This window comes from Thunnus maccoyii, chromosome 4, assembly GCF_910596095.1.
Source record: "Thunnus maccoyii chromosome 4, fThuMac1.1, whole genome shotgun sequence".
NCBI lineage: Eukaryota > Metazoa > Chordata > Actinopteri > Scombriformes > Scombridae > Thunnus > Thunnus maccoyii.
Genome location: NC_056536.1, coordinates 22,123,860 through 22,141,275, shown reverse-complemented (window position 1 = coordinate 22,141,275; position 17,416 = coordinate 22,123,860). Strand labels below are relative to the sequence as shown.

The window sequence follows — 17,416 nt, the reverse complement described above, 5'->3', positions numbered from 1 at the left end:
GTTAGTATGATGCTTGTAAGATGAGTAATTTTCACCCTAATGCGTCAAACTGGTCTTAGTGCTCTGTATGTTCTCTTCCCTCTGTGTTGTTTTGAATCCATGGGAGGGTTTCTCTCATCCACTTCATTTGAACAGCAGTTTATCACACTGGTTTTGGCCTCATTTCCCCCCCGGCTGTGTGTCTCTTCTGTTTATGTAGGCCATGATTAAGATGGCTGACTCAGGTGCTCAAAGGCATTAGTACTGGGCTGTCTACTGGCCAAAAGCCAGCCTAATGCACACTGTGTGTTTAATGTTAAGATTGTGAATGTTTGACGTTTGATCCTGTTAAATTAGTTTAACATGGTTTGCGTGAGACCCCTGACAATTCTTATTTTCCAGTGAGTAACCAACATATTACATATGAGTGTGTTAATGAGACAGATATTGGTTTATGGCAGTCTGCTGTTTGAGTATAATGAAAGCCAGTTTTAATCAGACATGATCTTGTGTTTTTTATGTTTTATTCTGGATGCTAACATGCTTTCATTTGTATTTGTGTATGTGTATTACAGAGGCACTGGAGTTAATCTCTACTGCAGCTAATCACTCCAATGCAGCAATCAGGAAAATGGTGAGACTTTGCTCAAAACTACACTTCTTCACACTTCTCTGTTTTTTTTTCTTTTTATCATCATGTCATGTCCTCCTTAGGTAAACACTGTCTCGTCTAGCTTCATAATAACTAGCTAATTTGTTGCCCAATCAAAGAGTTGCTGATGCTGTACTGTCAGTCAGCAACATTGCAAGTGTTCATCTGAGGGAGTGAACAAGTTGAGTAGTACAGACAGGAAGTTGCAGTTTCCTGCCTTTTCGTTTCACAGCTTGCGGAAGCCTGACTGACTCTCTTTGTAACACTCATCTTCCTCATCTCTTTCCTCTGTCTGACAGATACTTGTATTTCTCGCATCCTTGAAATAACTTAAGCAGGCAAATGTGTCTATAAATCAATAAAGAAATATAATACCTGCTTTGTGCCTTGCTGGGAAACCCATGAATGAGAGGCTTAGCTCATAACAAAATAACCCCCTCTGGTGGAGTTTGGTTTATAGCTCCATCTGTCTTCTCACTTTAGAAGTGTTTTTTAGTCTTCTCTGCTTCTGCTTTACCCATCCTCCTGTTTCCATATGTTTTTAGGAGAAGATGCACAAACTGCTGGAGGTTTATGAGAGGCTTGGAGGGGAAGAGGATATAGTTAACCCAGCCAATGAGCTCATCAAAGAAGGACATATCAAGAAGATGTCAGCCAAAAACGGAACAGCACAAGACCGATACCTCTACTTGGTGAGACTGCTGGAGGATGTGTGTACATAAGATCCTTATAATCTGTACTGTTCATCATCTCTAGTATGTTTGTCTCCCATCTAGTTCAACAATATGGTGCTATACTGCGTGCCTAAACTCAGACTGATGGGACAGAAGTTCAGCGTCAGAGAGAGGATTGACATTGCTGGCATGGAGGTGCAGTGCTGCTTCTCATCCTATTTGATGTCTTTTTTTCAAAGCTTTTTATTTATTCTTGGAGGTGCAAATCAAATTTCCTCTGCTTCTTGTCCTCAGGTGCAGGAGAATGTGAAGCAGAACCTTCCTCACTCGTTCGCCATTATCGGCAAGCAGCGGTCACTGGAGCTGCAAGCCAGGTAAAAACATTTGAATAAGCCCCAGAGCAAAGCTAGCTTGAACCTGAACTGGAATTTGAAATGCTGGAATTTGCATTACTATATAAAATGCAGTTTATTTCTTTGGAACCTAAAAGTCTTCAATAATAAATGAATGAATAAATAAAAGTAAAATATATAAACACTAGATTGTGAAATCATTTCAGAAACTCAGTTTATTATTATGAAATGATATTTTATTGTTGGTCTTATAATATTAACAGAGTTAATATTATCTAGGCATATATTTAATATTAATTGAATGATGGGCATTTTTATTTTAAAACTTCCTTTTTCAAAGGCTTGTTTTTATTTATAGCAAATGGCATTTTTATCAGTGACACTTTTATGTCATGTCCCTTTTTTGTGTGTGTGTTGTTGTGTTTCGTAATGTCACTTTTTGTGACAGTGGACAGCGCCTGTTGGCTACAGAAACCAGAGAATCATGTTTAAAGAAACATCTTTAAAATCAAAACACTGTAGAAGTAACTCTAAAGTACTTTGCTTACTCTTTACTATGATGCAGAGTAATAACCCGAGCTCACAAACCATGCTACCAACAACCAAGCTAAACTGTTAAAATATACTGTAAAGCTAGTTAGCTCCTATTAGCATCAATGCCAAAGTAATCCTTAAATAACCAGCTAGCTACTGCTGTAAATAAACACAAATAGAGCACCTAACCTCTCTTTTCACTTATCTTCACAAGGCTCTACATGCTACCTAGCCATCTAGCTGTTTTGTGAACTCAGGTTATGATTATTTTTGTCATGTCTTATTTACTTATCATTTACTTATTTGCTTATTTATTTAATATTGAACACTTTGGGCCTCCGTACATTCCACTTCCAGTATTGGTTCATGGTCTAATCGCACTATTGTAGGTTAATATTTGAATAGTTCAAACCATTTAATTGTGATGGGCTGTATTTTTTGTCAAGATAGTATAAATTTCATGATTCTTTATTTGCTTTACAGGACAGCTGAAGAGAAAGAAGACTGGATTCAGGCAAGGATCACACACATGCTCACATGCGTATAGCAGTACACCCACACACATATGCACACACAGTCTCTAGTCTGTCATGCAGCATTTTTGGCCTGTGCCTTTGGTAGTTCTGCTTTATTAGAGAATGGAATTAGAAAAGATTTCCTCTCCACACTCATTCAGTGTGTTTGGGAATTATATTCTCTAATAAAGCCCCTCATTATTGCTCATTTAGCCCATTACAGCAGAGTAAAGCTGATTAAAACATTTTCACAGGCTGGAATAGGGGGTGGGCGTATTACAGAGAGGGTTTGGGAGCTTTTCTGTGTTCTCTATGTAAGCATACAGTAAGAGAGGGCCTGAAATGAATAGAGGAAGCATCCAGAAAGCTGACAGACAGTGGAATGTATAAAGATCAATCAAAAGATTTTGGAGAGAGAAGATAAGGTTTTAATGCATTACTAGCTGTGCAGGTTTCTGGACCCTTAGCTCTGGAGCTGTGATGTCATTGCTGTTGTCATTCGTTTGGTTAGGCCACACAGCAGGCCACTCTCTTTGTTGTTTCCCATTCAAGCAGGGAAAGTAAAGGCTGCTTTCCACCTCCCTTTATCTTTTATCACTTTGTTCAATTTAATCCTTTCAAGCTAAGCAGCTCACTCTGTAGGACACATAAAATAAGACCAGACATTTTCACATCATGCTGTAATTCTGCAGTTTAGCGTACTTTGGTGTCATGACAAGAACAAGAAGAAAAAAATACATTCAAATGCTGATGTGTCTGATCAATAATCCATCTCTTTTGTTTCTTTGTCCTCCTCTCGCCTCTGAATCTCTTCTGACTCTCAGGTGATCCTGGCCACCATCGAACGGCACAAACAAAACAGCGAAACATTCAATAAAGCTTTCAACAGCTCTTTCTCCCGGGAAGATGACCATATCCCTGAGTCACCGGTCAGTCACCCTCATCCTCAATCTCAATCAATCAGTTCATTGATCAGTCAATTATCAGGTCATCCTATGCTATGAATCATGGGAAGCTAGTGGTACACCAAATAAGTTCATCATAGTCTGGTCTTTGTCTGCCTAAATAGCTCTCCATGTATGGATGTGGCAGTGTCTTACACACAAAACACACACATAAAGAAGCTCTTTCTTTCCAACCATGACAGTCACACACGTAGCGTCTGTGAGTCTCTTCTCCCAGAACTCTCTCATGACCTAATAGGGAAAGCCCAAGTCAAAGTGTATACAAAACTCTTATGGATCTGCTTTGACCCACTTTGGGCTTGCTGGAGCTGGACCTCGGCCAAACGTAACTTGACACAAGCCAGAGAACCAGATTCAGCAGGTCCAGTCTGACACCTAGTGGTAGAGATATCTGACTGCAGACGGAAGCTCAATGATTGTTTTCTTCTATCCTCAGGGTCCCTGGTGCAACACATCCATCGACTCAGATGGTGAAAGACTGCATGAAAGGGTGAGATTCTGTCATACAAAAAAAAATACTTTGTGCCATCCGGCATGCTGGTGGTACGTGAAGGAGTATTGGTTTAGAGGGTGTGAGCACTGTCTGGACATCTCATGTCAGAAGTTTGGTGTCCTTAAGCAGAGCTGGATTAACCTGAATCAGCTGTAATGACTCCCTAGTTTGCCCCACTGTCTGTGCATTGTGTATCTATTAGTTAATTATTAGTAATTAGTTTGTAACTTTATTAAGCACACATTTACATAGGGATGTGCACCATGTAATTGCAATATAAACTGAAATAATGACTTTCTTAAAACTTGATTATAATTTAGGGCCCATTTATGAAATGAGTCCTCAAGGTTATGTAATGATGCAGGTGTCACCTTAAGTATAATTTAATATTGCACACAGTATTAACAAACTAATTTGTAATTACTCAAATTACCACAAACTAATTGTCATAAGTTGACACTGAAGCCTTCAGGCCCCCAAAAGGGTCTGGGCCCTCGAAGCAGTTGCCTGCTTTGCCTGATTGCTAATCCAGTTTTTTTCCCTTAAGGCTCATTGCTTTAGGGTTTTATTTAATAAACAGAAAACTGTTTGTGTTTAATTTAAATATTACATTAAAAAGGCTGTGTGAAAACAACTATTTACAATGTAAGCACTCTGTATATTAACAATTTTAACTTATTCAGAGAGCCCCTAGCGCATGATCACCAGCTTATTTTCATTTTTCTCTTCATTTTCTGCTTAATTTTCTATAACTGAACTTGCATCTTGCAGGAGGAAAACATTAACTTTTGGGTGCATGGGGGACATAAATTAATGAGTGAGACAATTAAATAAAATTTAAGTTTGAATGCATCTTTTAAAAAATCCTGATATATTTTTTAAAGGAAATCTATGAACAAAGAATGTTCGGTATCCTGTATGTGTTTGGTGCTTGTGCTGTGAAAGAGGTTTTCATGGTTATCCTGAAAGGTATAATGGACTCAGACTGGATGATTGTGGTGATTATAATGATGCTGGGTTGACAATGGCAATGGATCCATCTGCTTCTCACATCTGTAAATAGGAAAAAGATTGTTTTGTCCTCATCGACCATCCTGCTGCACAAGGATAAAAAAGCTCTCGTGTTATTTCTATAAAAAAGAGATGAATTTCACACATCATCCCACAATGTGTCTCATCTCCATTTAAATGTTGGGGTTTTTTTTAAGAGAAGGATAGTGTGTCTGTGTGGGTGTCTGTCTGTGTCTTTGTTAATGGAAAGAAGAAATGGAAGGCAGGCTGTCAGACAAACAAAGGATGAAGCAGGACGAGCCCTCAGACATTCCTTTTGGTTCAGTTGTGCTGCAGCTGAACAGGCTGAAGACCTTGACACGTGACTTCTATGTGTTTTGTTTTGTTTTTTTCAGAAAAGTTCCAAGAAAAAGGACAAAGAAAAGCAGACGTGTAAAGGCTGCAACGAGAGCTTCAATTTCACCAAGCGCAAACATCACTGCAAGTCCTGCGGAGCGGTGAGCACAGATGGAAAAAGAGACATTTGGGCTCTGTTTGGTGGGATGTAGAAATGAAGGGATGGAGAGAGAAGTCAGGGAACAAATGGAAAATTTATTTCGGACAGTTAACTGCGGACGACTGAGTGACTCCTCAATGCCGTCTCTCTTTCTCTCCCTGTTCTTCTGCAGGCCATCTGTGCAAAGTGTTCAAAGACTTTGGACAACAAAACGAGTCGAGTATGCCCGGAGTGTTTTGAGGCCAGCGTCAGCCTGGAGACTTTCTGTACTGGTGAACAGAAAAAGAAAGCGGCGCCTGAGGTGAGACACACACTTGGAGACAAACAAAAACAGACATACACCGAGAAAGACAGAGTGTATGCGTGTAACAGTTTATAGTTTATGTTTCTGCCTTGCTATGCCCTGGTCCAATGAGATTCATGTCTTCCAGTGTACCAGTGGTCAATGTCAACCAGAGTTCAGTAGCCAGACTGCAATGCTGGCAACAAAAGCTGAAAGACACAGTGGTGTACTTATGAAGTCCAGTTCACTATCTCTGCTGAAAGTCACTGTGTTATGAAAAATACAGTACCATAAAGTTTAGACTCTCCTTCCTTTTCTCTTGAATGAGAAAGTGCGTCTAAACTTTTGACTGGTACTCTAATTACTTGTGCACACCAACACACATTATACACATGCATACTGTATGTCCATACGCGCATGCACACATTCATATTGAAAGATCAGTTAATCCCTCTTTGATGACTTATATAATAATGAGATCTCAGCTTAAGGAGGACCAGCCGTGTCCGCTGACTCAACAGTTTGCCTCAGGTGTCTGTGTGTCTGCCTGCTGTCTGTCTGGGACATTGTGGTTGGATGTACAGCCTACTCTGGTTACACTGAAAAGCTGAAAACCATACCGTCCAGATGTAATGCTGTTGAAATTGTCATAGGATTCCGATTCAGCTTCATTCAGATCAGTGTCTCAACAAGAGAAAAAAACTCATCTGCGGTGAGATTAGTAGCCACATGGGGGAGCCGTAGGCCATACAAGGTTTATATACTATACAAGGGGCAGCAAGAGCTTGAGCACCTGTCCATGCACAAATCTCACCGTGTCCTACATTGTTGTTATGTAATGGAGAAAAGCGTAAGATCTGCGTTGTCATTTGCTCATCAAATTTAAACCTCCAGCATATGATACAGATGGGTTTCCATGACAAGTTAATTCAAATCTGTAACAGTAATAATAATAAACTTTATTTATACAGCACAAAGTGATTTACAAGGAAGAATCGAGATGTAATTGGCTTGTCAGTCATCTGTAAAGCACTTTGAATTACACTACCCTGTATGAGAGGCGCCATACAAATAAAGTTTGATTGATTGATATTCAGTTCAACATTCAGGTCTTAGTCAGTCATGCAGTGTGTAAATCATTGGCCATTGGTCTCCCAGGTAGTCTTACAGTGATTTTTTTAAATTTATACCTGTTGTCTCATCTGTACACTAGTGTTTTATATATAACAGTGGTTGTGCTCACCATATATTACTGGATCTCCTTAGAGACAAGCATCTTTATCGGGAGAGAACTGCGTGCTGTGCAGCCACCTGCAAGTGCAGGAGAAAGGGAAGAGTTGGACCAAGATGTGGGTGGCTGTCACCAAGGCTGAGCCACTAGTGTTGTACTTACAGAGCAGTGGACAGGTAAGAGTTAAACACACACACTCTGGACACCACCTTCCCATTAGTTTTAGGGATTATATATTTTAGTCACTTTTTTTTTTTTTACTCCACAATGTATTTCTTTGACCCACAAAACTCAGCACATACACATGTTTCCCTACATAACCAGCGTGCTTCTGTAACCTCTTGCACAGTTACTGATCCTCTTGCTATACCCGTCTCGCTTTCCTATACGTCTGTCTGCTTCCTCCTTTTTAAGCAGGACATCAGTGTAGCCTGTGCCTGGGCACATGAGTGAGTAAGTCAGATCTATCCAATCCTGTCTGTGCCAGGTTGTCTGTGCACTGTCTGTGCTCTGTAGATTTGGGCCAGGAGGATTTGGTTGTCCTGAATCTGACGTCAGGTATAGCTGCTGCTGTCGGTGACGCTGCTCCTCTGTGCGACCGGGTTTTAGTTTGCTCCGACCAGATGAAGCACCTCTTTGGATTTACAGTAGTTCCTTGAAATATTGGCTCTGTATGTTGCAATAAATCTGCTCAGAAAGTCCCAAGTATATATATATATATGTGTGACAGGTGGTTTAAATGACTGCTTAAAAAAAAAGATTCCCAAGGCAATCATGTTTGGAAAGCTTTTCATCAGAGACTCATTCATAGCGGATGGCACAGAAGGGAAGTCAGCCTGTTAAAACCTACCCGGGTTTCATTTCCAAGACTAATATCCCAATCCCAGTGCAGAAAGCTGCCATTCCAAAGATTAGGATTAATGGGAGCAGCAAGAGCATTTTCTGATTATGCAGAAAGAAAGAGGGGGAAGGGAGAGTGGAGGACAGGGTTTACTATACTTTCCTGGTGGGATGTATTCTCCTGCAACAGAGGAGACAAGCTGTCACTTGCTGTATTTAGATTGTATTTCCTCTTTCCTCAAAAATAATGCTTATTCAAGAGAAACATGATGAAATGCTCATGAAATACTGATTTGTTCTGACTGATTCTGTTTTGCTCATTACTGTAGGACTCCAAGGGGGCACGGGTGGTGCCGATCCCTGGTTTCGAGGTGAATGCAGTACCGCCACCGGCAGGCGAGAAGTCAGAGGTCAAACACGCACTCCGGCTCAGTAACACCCAGCAAACTTTGCTCCTAAGTGCCCAAGATGCAGAACTTCAGGCCAAGTGGATGGACATCCTCTCCAAAGCTGCCCGTGGAGACACACCCACAGATGCATCGATGAGCCTGAGTGAACACAGGAAGAGCCAGTAGTGGCCTTGTTGGAGCCACAGGACTCACTCCCCATCCCTCCCTCGTCTTTCCCTCTCCTGTGTATAGAGCACACATTACTTGAATTCACTTTACCTTGGCACTTTTTGTTTGTTTGTTTTTTTTTTTTTTAATCTTTGATAGGACCACTCAATCCTTCCTATGCCACTTCAGTCTTATCCTCAAGACCACACAGCTACTTCTTCGTCTCTGTCTCTCTCGAACACATGCAAAAACAAGAAGGACTATGGCACCACGGCCACTGTATGTGGAGTTAGGATATTCATTTTCTCTCAGTGTTTTCCACAGCTGGAGAGAAGCGTTGAGAAGAACTCATGTTTTATTTGTAATATAGCTGAAGAAGGTTTCTGTATGATTTTTCTTTTTTTTAAAGATGAACTTCCTTGTATATTATGCGACTGTGTTGTGAAGCATTAACTCTCGTGTGTTTGTCTCTCCATTCGTGCGAAAGTGTGTATGTGTGTGTGTGTGTCTGCGTGAGTGTGAGCGTGAGCCACCTTCCGTGTTTATTAAGTATTGAATGTTAGTGTAAGAAACCTGCGCCACCTCTCTGTTGTCTTAACCCCCGCTGGGGACAGTGGCAGTTGAGTGGGTATTGTACAGTATGTAAACTATAGTGTGATGTAAGGAAAAGTAAAAAAAAAAAACAAGACATTTTAACTTAAAAATACACAGAGATGTGTACACTTGTGGCTGGCCACCTGATGCTCCCACTGTCAGCTCCCAACTTACAGACCCTATCTTCATACTTCTGTCTCCGATATTGGTATTAATTCCCTCCTGTCTCAAACCCGAGACCTCTGATCCACCACATTTCTACCCTTTTATTATTGTGATTTATCCAGATAAGAGTACATAGCCAGAATGGGATCACGTGGCCTCAATTCTGACCCTGTGCTGCAGGTTCAGTCCCACAATATCTCCACTTGTACACATACTAAATAAATCCTTTCCATGTATTTCTCTCTCTCTCTCTCTCTCCCTCTCTCTCTCTGTCTCTCTCTCTCTCTCTCTCTCTCTCTCCCTCTCTCTCTCGCTCAGCATAGCGACCATTTGCCTGCTTCTCTCCCTTTGGTGATGTGATGAAAACCAAGTACTGTACTGTAAAACTGTTTATTCTGCCTTGCCCTCTGTAGCCTTCTCCTATCAGCACCAGCCTTTAAGCAAAAGTAGCAAAAAAAAAAAAAAAAACTCGTCATTGGATCTCTTATGTGCATGTAAACTCACTCATATTTATGTACCGTGCTATAAAAATCTTGCCAAGTCCCCTGTCCCCAACTTTTTTATGCTCCAGAATTCATTCTTGTCGTACTGTAAGTGAGCAGAGTCAGCATTGAGTGTTTTGAACATGGATTGTGCACAGTGGAAAAGCAGTCAAGCATATCATCAATAAACAGGCGATGTGGTTCATTCAGTACCATGCTGTCCAAGAAGATCTTCAAGTGTCTTGAGTTTCTGTTTGCAAATATCTGTCTCTCTTTGTGTTTTCCTCTCTGTCCACATCAAACACAGAGTACAGATGTTATATTTGCTTGTGCTTGTGTATGATGTCTGGGGTTACTGTACTGTAGTTCCATTTCTGTTTATTTCATGTTCACTTCCAGTTTTTACTTCAGTTTGGATAATCCGTAACAGTTTTTTAAAAAAAACCTAAACAATTTAAACAATGTACACTTGTAACAGTATAAAAAACAAAACAATAGCTTCTGGCTTACCACCAGTTTACTGTATTTCATGCTTGTCAGCTGTGATTCGGTCGCTTCAGCTCGGTGGATTTTCTTGTTGGCATGTGAGTGTGTGTTTTGTGAGTGTTTTGATATGGATTGAAACTGCTGAACAAGATAGATCTATAGCAACTGTGGGAACAAAAACCTTTTATCGACATGAAGTCAAGCACACTGTGACTTTTTAAAAAACACATTGCCTGCTGTGTGCAGTAATATAGCCAGCTGTCACCATGAGAACTGCACTGAAACTCCCTGTGCTGTGGCGACTTAATACAAGCTTCTCAAACATGGAAAGCAATACAGGCAAAGCACTTTATGGTCATCTCATTACTGTTTGCTCAATCTGGTGCCAGAAGATAATGATCCCAGAGAGCCACAGTTGTACAGTATATCTTCTGCTTATATGCATTACAAAGTGATCCGTTCCATAGTAAGAAATGTGATGCTCAAGTAGTCTAAACAATACAAAACAAATGTCTTAAAACACAGGCTTTGGTTTATGCTAGTGATCTGTCTGTGTGTGTTTTTGCATGTATGCAAGTATGTAGTGGTTGGGTACTTTATTCTTAAACTTGCACATGTTATAAGGAAAGATATGGATACACAAATTGTTGGAAAATATGACAATGAAAGGGTTGGGACTTAAACTATGGATGATTTCAACTCTCAAATATGTATATAAAAGAAGGTGTGGAATGGGTGTTTGCGGCTGACTTGGGTCAATTTTTCTGCATCTTGATTTAATTCAGTTTCCTCCTCTCTCCCTCCCTCTGTTTTTTCTTAACTTTGCAGTCATAATGCCTGCTTTTGCAGTTCTTGTGGGCATAAACTTATTGATGTGTATTTGCCCCCCCCCCCAAAAAAAAAAAAACCAGAGAGGACAGCTATTGATAGGTGGTATGAACCATAACTTCTTTATTTAGCAAGTCAACACTAAGTGTCAAAATGATGAATTGGAAGGCTGGTGTCTCTGTAGAGCTGTGAGCTGTGGTGCAGAGATAGAGAGCAAACTGCTGACTGCCTCCTTCTGTCATAGTTTTACATGCTGTACATCTAGAACAGAGTGGAGCAGGGTGGGTACTGTGTCTACTGCAGGACAGAGACCATGCTGAGATAAGCCCTCATCATCTCTCCAGAGTCCTCTCCTAGAAAACTCAAGTCTCTGTGTTGTTATTTTTCTTTCCAGCCAGTCTTTGACTTTTTTTTCTTTGAAAATATATCCGGGCAGCCCTTTTCTCAGTGGTAGAAAAAGGGGGTTTAGTTGGCTGGCATGCCAAGTTTGTGGCAGGAAGTTTTGCCTCTTTGTGATTGTTTGTGAGAGCACCTCCGTCTCACACCTCTGTTTCTTGCTTTCGGATTGTAATGCGTGTTGGTGTGCGTTTTTCCAGTAACAGCTGACTCTACCGAGGTTGCAGTGGAACTGTAACATGTCGGCTGGCCCTCTATCCAAGGCCTCAAGGCTTGCCTTAATAGCTCTATTCATCAAGGGCACAGACCTTTGAATGAACACAAAAGGCAAGGTTGTACTGAGCCATTATTGTTGCCAGAAATGTAATAGAGGACAGTTGCTGGCGAAAGAACAGCAGAAATTTCAAATTAAGATATTTGTTCAGGGTTTCAGGTTGTAGCTACAATTCTGTGAGGTTTGTTCCTCTCCCAAAACAGCTGATGAGAATGGTTTTAATGGGGAAGCTGTCATATGCACTGAGGCTTAAGCCTCTTACCAGCTGTTTGTGTGTATCTGTGTGTGTATGCATGTGTGTGTACATGCATCTGTGTGGCCCAGAAACATTTGCATTTTGTATTCCCAAACCTCTGAATACACACCCCTGCTGAGCTATTTGAGGAAAGTGGTAAGAACAAATTACCACCTGCCTTTCACATAAAATACCTCAAATATCTCTTCTCTTCCCTTTTCCTTTTCTCTTTCTCTTTCTCTTCTCTTTCTCTTCTCTTCTCTTCTCTTCTCTTCTCTTCTCTTCTCTTCTCTTCTCGCAGCATCTTCGGACGGCGATGTTGGTTGATCAGAGCCTTTCTGTCCTACATTTAAACCCAGAGTGACTTATCACAATAACCATTGATGGACATGACATGACATGACATTTGGTACAGGCATTAATGTAGGCTAATCCTGACTTTTTATGTGATTCCAACACCAGGTCAAAATTTCCACTTAATTCCACTCTGAGATTAATGCTAACATCCCAACAGTAGCAGTTTGGCTAGCATGCTAACACTGGCAATTAAGCATTAAGCTCAGCCCAGCCCAGGGCAGCAGTTCCCAACCTGTGGGTCAGGACACCCCCAAGGGTTCATGTGATCAATCTGAGGGGTGATTAAAGAGAAAGAGGGGGAGGGGGGGACATATTTCTGCTACACAAATTGCTGAGCATGAAAGTTCATTATTGACCTTGGAAATAGTTTCACAAAATCATCTCAACTTAAGATCCACTTAGTAGCATTTTCTAGCTTTCAAATGCTCAATCATTACTGCTGATAAAGACTGAGAGACTGTGAGATGTGGTTGAGAAGGTTCCAGACTTTGATTATTTTGTGAAATTATACAAATGATGCTTATTCAGTCACAATCTTCTCTAATCAGTTTTTGTGAAATACTGGATACTAGACTTACAGGCCTATGGAAACGATTCAAATGAAACAATATGAAAAGAGAACATAGTCTTGGTTGAAAAGCTCCCTACCCATAGACATACAGTAGTTGAACAGTGAGGAAGGGACATGAGAGGACGTTGTATCGCTTTAAACGGGTTGGAACCTCTGGCCTGAGGACATCTGGGGTTGTCGAGGTACAGCTTAGACTGATGAAAAATGAGCCAAGTCTGGTTGTACAGCTGAGCCTGGCCAGCAATGTCCTAACATGCCCACTATATGGTGCACAAACACTTTTGGTTTAAGTTATTTAGGCTCTTCTTGTATCATCATCGGGCCAAACAAGAATTTTTGCATCATTGGTGGTAAGGATCTAATAATGACTTTTCCCTCAATTTTTCATCCGTCCAACAATTTTGTTTTAGTTTAGTATTTTTGTTTGGGTTCATTTTCCACTTGGCACCCTTAGTTAAAACTCAATGCACTGTATAAGCAAGGGTCCTTCATAAAATAAAGTCAGGAAGTGTTGCATCACACTGCCTCCAGCTATCGTATCTGCAGCAACACCCACACACAAATGCAAATGCTAAAACCTGTCCTTTGCATTCGCTAGTGAAGCAAGCAGAGTTCTTCATTTCTGTAAAGGAAGTGGTTGTGACTGTTTCCTCTGACTTACATCTTTTGTGCTGTTAGTAAACGAGATGAGTGTTTGTTCCCCCATTGTCAATGTCTGCGGCAGGAAATGAACACTGGCACAAGGAGGTTGATCCATTATAGACTTTTTGTTTCACAACTCAGACACAGTTAAAGTAGAATTTCATAACTACTGTTCTTGAATTTTTTTTTTGATGATGGTAGAATCTGAACATGTGACCTCCTCCCTGAAACAAAAATCCAACAGACAGCCTGGGGAAATGTCCTGCATTTAATCACAGAATGTGTGGGTCCAATATAAATCAGAGATTTAAGAGATGATGATGAATTGCTGTAATAGAACAATACATCACCAGAGACAACATCATTCCCAGCTTCATCTCATTCACAGCCTGAGCGGAATCGGGGGGAAAAAAAGAAAATCTCATTCAGATTCACAGCCACTGGAGAGGGTTGGTCATTTTACCATTATATGTTAATTAAAAATCGTTAAACTGGATTTGATGATGATGATTTGGGGCCTATTTAACCGAATCGCCACAATGAGCTCAGTGACTTTGCTTCTTTCCCAAATCCTTCTGGTAAAGACAAAACAGCACTATTTCATGGAACAAGAGCATTTTTCAGTTCATGCTTAAGTAAACCTAATATCTAATGAATGACTCTTAGTGACACACCTGTTTTTATTCTGACAGACATGGCACTTACACTAAATTAAATTATACCGCAGCCTAAATGAGCACACCTAATGAAAACACCATCCACATCTGAACACTGTCTACTCTGGGCCATTGCACAAATGATGTAAAACACCAGACCTGAATATCTTATTATACAGAACATCAAACATCTCATCAGCTTGTATGGAACATTGTGAAATGACATGAAGCAACATGGCAGCATTTAAAACTCATTGAAAGAAACAAGGAGTCATTTGGCATAACGGCAGTCTTCTCAAAATGACTCATTTGGCAGAAGGGTATAAAGAAAAAGTCAAGTGAGATACAGCCAAACAAAAATCACACTGTGGACACACAGTACACAAACATAATCTAGGAAGATGCACAAAAATGTTTATAATAGGACTGCATCCAGTCACTACTTGAGCAATTACTCCATCTGGAATGGACACATGGTATTAAAAGGTTTTAGTAAAAGCTCTCGCTGGACCCAGAAACAATGCTCAATGTTCAGTTCAGGAATCTGCTTGGACATCTTGTACTGTAATAAAAGGTTTGCTAAGGTTATGTTCTTTGAATGTCCTCAACAACAAGGAGTAGCTTTCATATTTTGTCCTGTGAATGGAGGAAGATGAACGTACGCAGAGATAGGCGGTGGATGAATTAGTGAAGCCATCTGACCGTGGCAGCCTTGATATGAAGGGCAGATTTCTTCTTTTTTCTCTGTTATCAAACTCATTGTTTTCATTCTGGTGTGTCTACCCTTTACAAACCTCTATATTTGCCTGAAATAAACAATTCAGTACTCTGCCTCCTCACTTAACCTTACAGACTTTCCCATTATCTGTCTTCCCCTGGTTGCCTGTTTTCTCACCCTCTACTTTATGTTTACACTAAGTTACCTTATGCCTTTATTTCTCCCCTGTTTCTTTCAGTACACATCTATTCCTGCCGCCCGAGACTCTCTCTCATCTTTCATTTTGTGTCTTCAGCACCGCTGGGCCACCCTGCTGTTAGCTCTCTGTCAGTACCTCAGTGGGAATCATCCCCTGTTGCACCAGTCGTATTAACACTGCTTGGCACACATGGATGTTCAAGCGCTTGAGGAGCCTTCAAGATAACTGTGACATAATGAAACTGATGCTATATTACCTTGCCGTGTTTTCATGCTTTCCTTCACTTTCTCCCTCTTTGCTCATGTCTCTTTTTTTCTTCATCTATTTCTCTTCCTCTCAGGGGTGACAGGGGTGATGAAAGGATCTTACAGCAGGCCTGAGGGCTGTAGGAAGATGTATTTAACTGGACATACTGCAGCAATGTGATATAAAAGTTGACTGGTCACTCCCTATGAAAGATGGCAAAAAATGATAATTTCTCCGCAGTGATCAATAAAGCAATACATTAATATTTACATATTTATCTCTAAGGATGATGGTTTGTCGTCCACCACTTTGGTCCAGACTGTAATATCAACAACTAATGGATGGGTTTCCATTATATTTGGCACAGACATTCATGGTCCCTAGATGATGAATCCTAATTACTTTGGTGATCCCCCTGACTGTTCATCAAATGCCACCAGAAGGTCAAAGTTTTCACTTATCCTGTGAAATATCTCCACATCGACCAGATGGAATGGCCTTGAATTTTATACATTTTTGTAACATTCATGGTTCCCAGAGGTTTATCTGCTTGACTTTTTTTTTGTCTTGCGCCACCGAGAAGTCGACATCTGTGGTTTTAAGTGAAATGTCTCAACAACTATTGGATGAATTGTCACAAAATACCAGGATGTTCCTGTCAGGATGAAGTGAAATAACTTTTAGGATCTTCTGACTTTTCATATTGTGTCATCATCATGTTGGGTTTTGACCAAACTAATGACATTCCCATCAGCCTCGGTTGTACTTTATGTTTTGTACTAATTAGCAAATGTTGGCATGCTAACACTCAAATGGTAAGCATGGTCATCATTTCCTGCTAAACACCAGCATTTTAGCATTATTTTTGTGAGCATGTTCACATGCTGACATTAGCATTCAGCTTAAAGCCCTGTAGCCTCACAGGGCCAAAATCCTGGCTGTAGACTATAGTCCTGTTTTCTTTGTGTCTCAATACCAAAAGCCAAATTCAGTTTAAGTATTTAGTTTTAATTGCACAATCAGTGTTCACTTACTAATCTCAAAAGCCTATTTCTTATAGTGCCTCTTACATGCTATGCAGTAGTATTATGCAGTATTATGCAGTCGTGTGATGAAAACCAACCATCAGCTGAATAGGAAACACTGTACAATATAAGCTTCTGGATATTAAAGTAAAGGTGCTTTTCTACCTGCTCCCAGCACCATCACAGTAATGCTGTACTTCATCCTCTGTGGCGTCTGAGAAATGCCGTGCATCTGTAACCCACGCCTTGCACGCTGTGCACGTCTGAGGTGGCACTGTGGCAAAGAAATGCTTGATCAATTCAATTTTCTCTTAAAGTCTCATTCTTCTTACCTGCCACCCGTTTCCCATTTCCTTCCTTCTATTTGACTATCTATCTATATTCACTCTGACCTTAGCTTTGACACCCAAGTCAGGAAAACAGTACAGTGCAGCTTTCTTCATTTAAGAAATATCAGAAAAATATGGTCTTCCTTTGCTGTCCTGGAGAATGTCATCCACGGTTTTATCTTGTCACGGTTGGACTACTGTAATTCCATGTACCCTTGCTTGAGCCAAAATTCTCTTTCCTGTCTGCAGCTGGTCCAGAATTTAGCAGTGAGGATTTTAATTACCACAAGAAAATGTGATCACATCACCCCTATCTTGGCCTCTGTTAACTGGCTACCTGTTCATTTTAGAATCGTTTTAAAATTTTTACCACATTCAAGGTTTTCTCCAAAATACATCTTTGAACTCCTCACCCCTTATGAACTGAAGTCTGAGGTCCTCTAGCAATGATCTTTTGGCTGTTGTTAGATCAAGGTTGGTAACTAGAGGTGACAAAGCCTTTGCTGTCAAGCCCCCCGACTCTGGAACGCCTAACCAGAGAAACCAAGACTATCCACCTCAGTTTCAACCTTCAAGTCCATTCTTAAAACACACTTGGACAGACAGGCTTTTTCCTGTTCCCAGTCTATA

The 17,416-nt window shown here is 40.6% G+C and overlaps 1 protein-coding gene across 1 annotated transcript in view; it reads left to right on the top strand.

Moving 5' to 3' along the window:
- fgd (faciogenital dysplasia) overlaps nt 1-10,056 on the top strand; it is a 54,822-nt gene extending 44,766 nt beyond the window's left edge. The window contains exons 9-19 of the mRNA XM_042410007.1: nt 555-613; nt 1,177-1,323; nt 1,408-1,500; nt 1,600-1,679; nt 2,676-2,706; nt 3,532-3,636; nt 4,109-4,162; nt 5,572-5,673; nt 5,845-5,973; nt 7,222-7,362; nt 8,356-10,056. Coding sequence (XP_042265941.1) covers nt 555-613; nt 1,177-1,323; nt 1,408-1,500; nt 1,600-1,679; nt 2,676-2,706; nt 3,532-3,636; nt 4,109-4,162; nt 5,572-5,673; nt 5,845-5,973; nt 7,222-7,362; nt 8,356-8,601 — 1,187 coding nt within the window. The 3' untranslated portion in view covers nt 8,602-10,056. The remainder of the gene's footprint in view (nt 1-554; nt 614-1,176; nt 1,324-1,407; nt 1,501-1,599; nt 1,680-2,675; nt 2,707-3,531; nt 3,637-4,108; nt 4,163-5,571; nt 5,674-5,844; nt 5,974-7,221; nt 7,363-8,355) is intronic.
- Nucleotides 10,057-17,416: the final 7,360 nt, after the last annotated feature.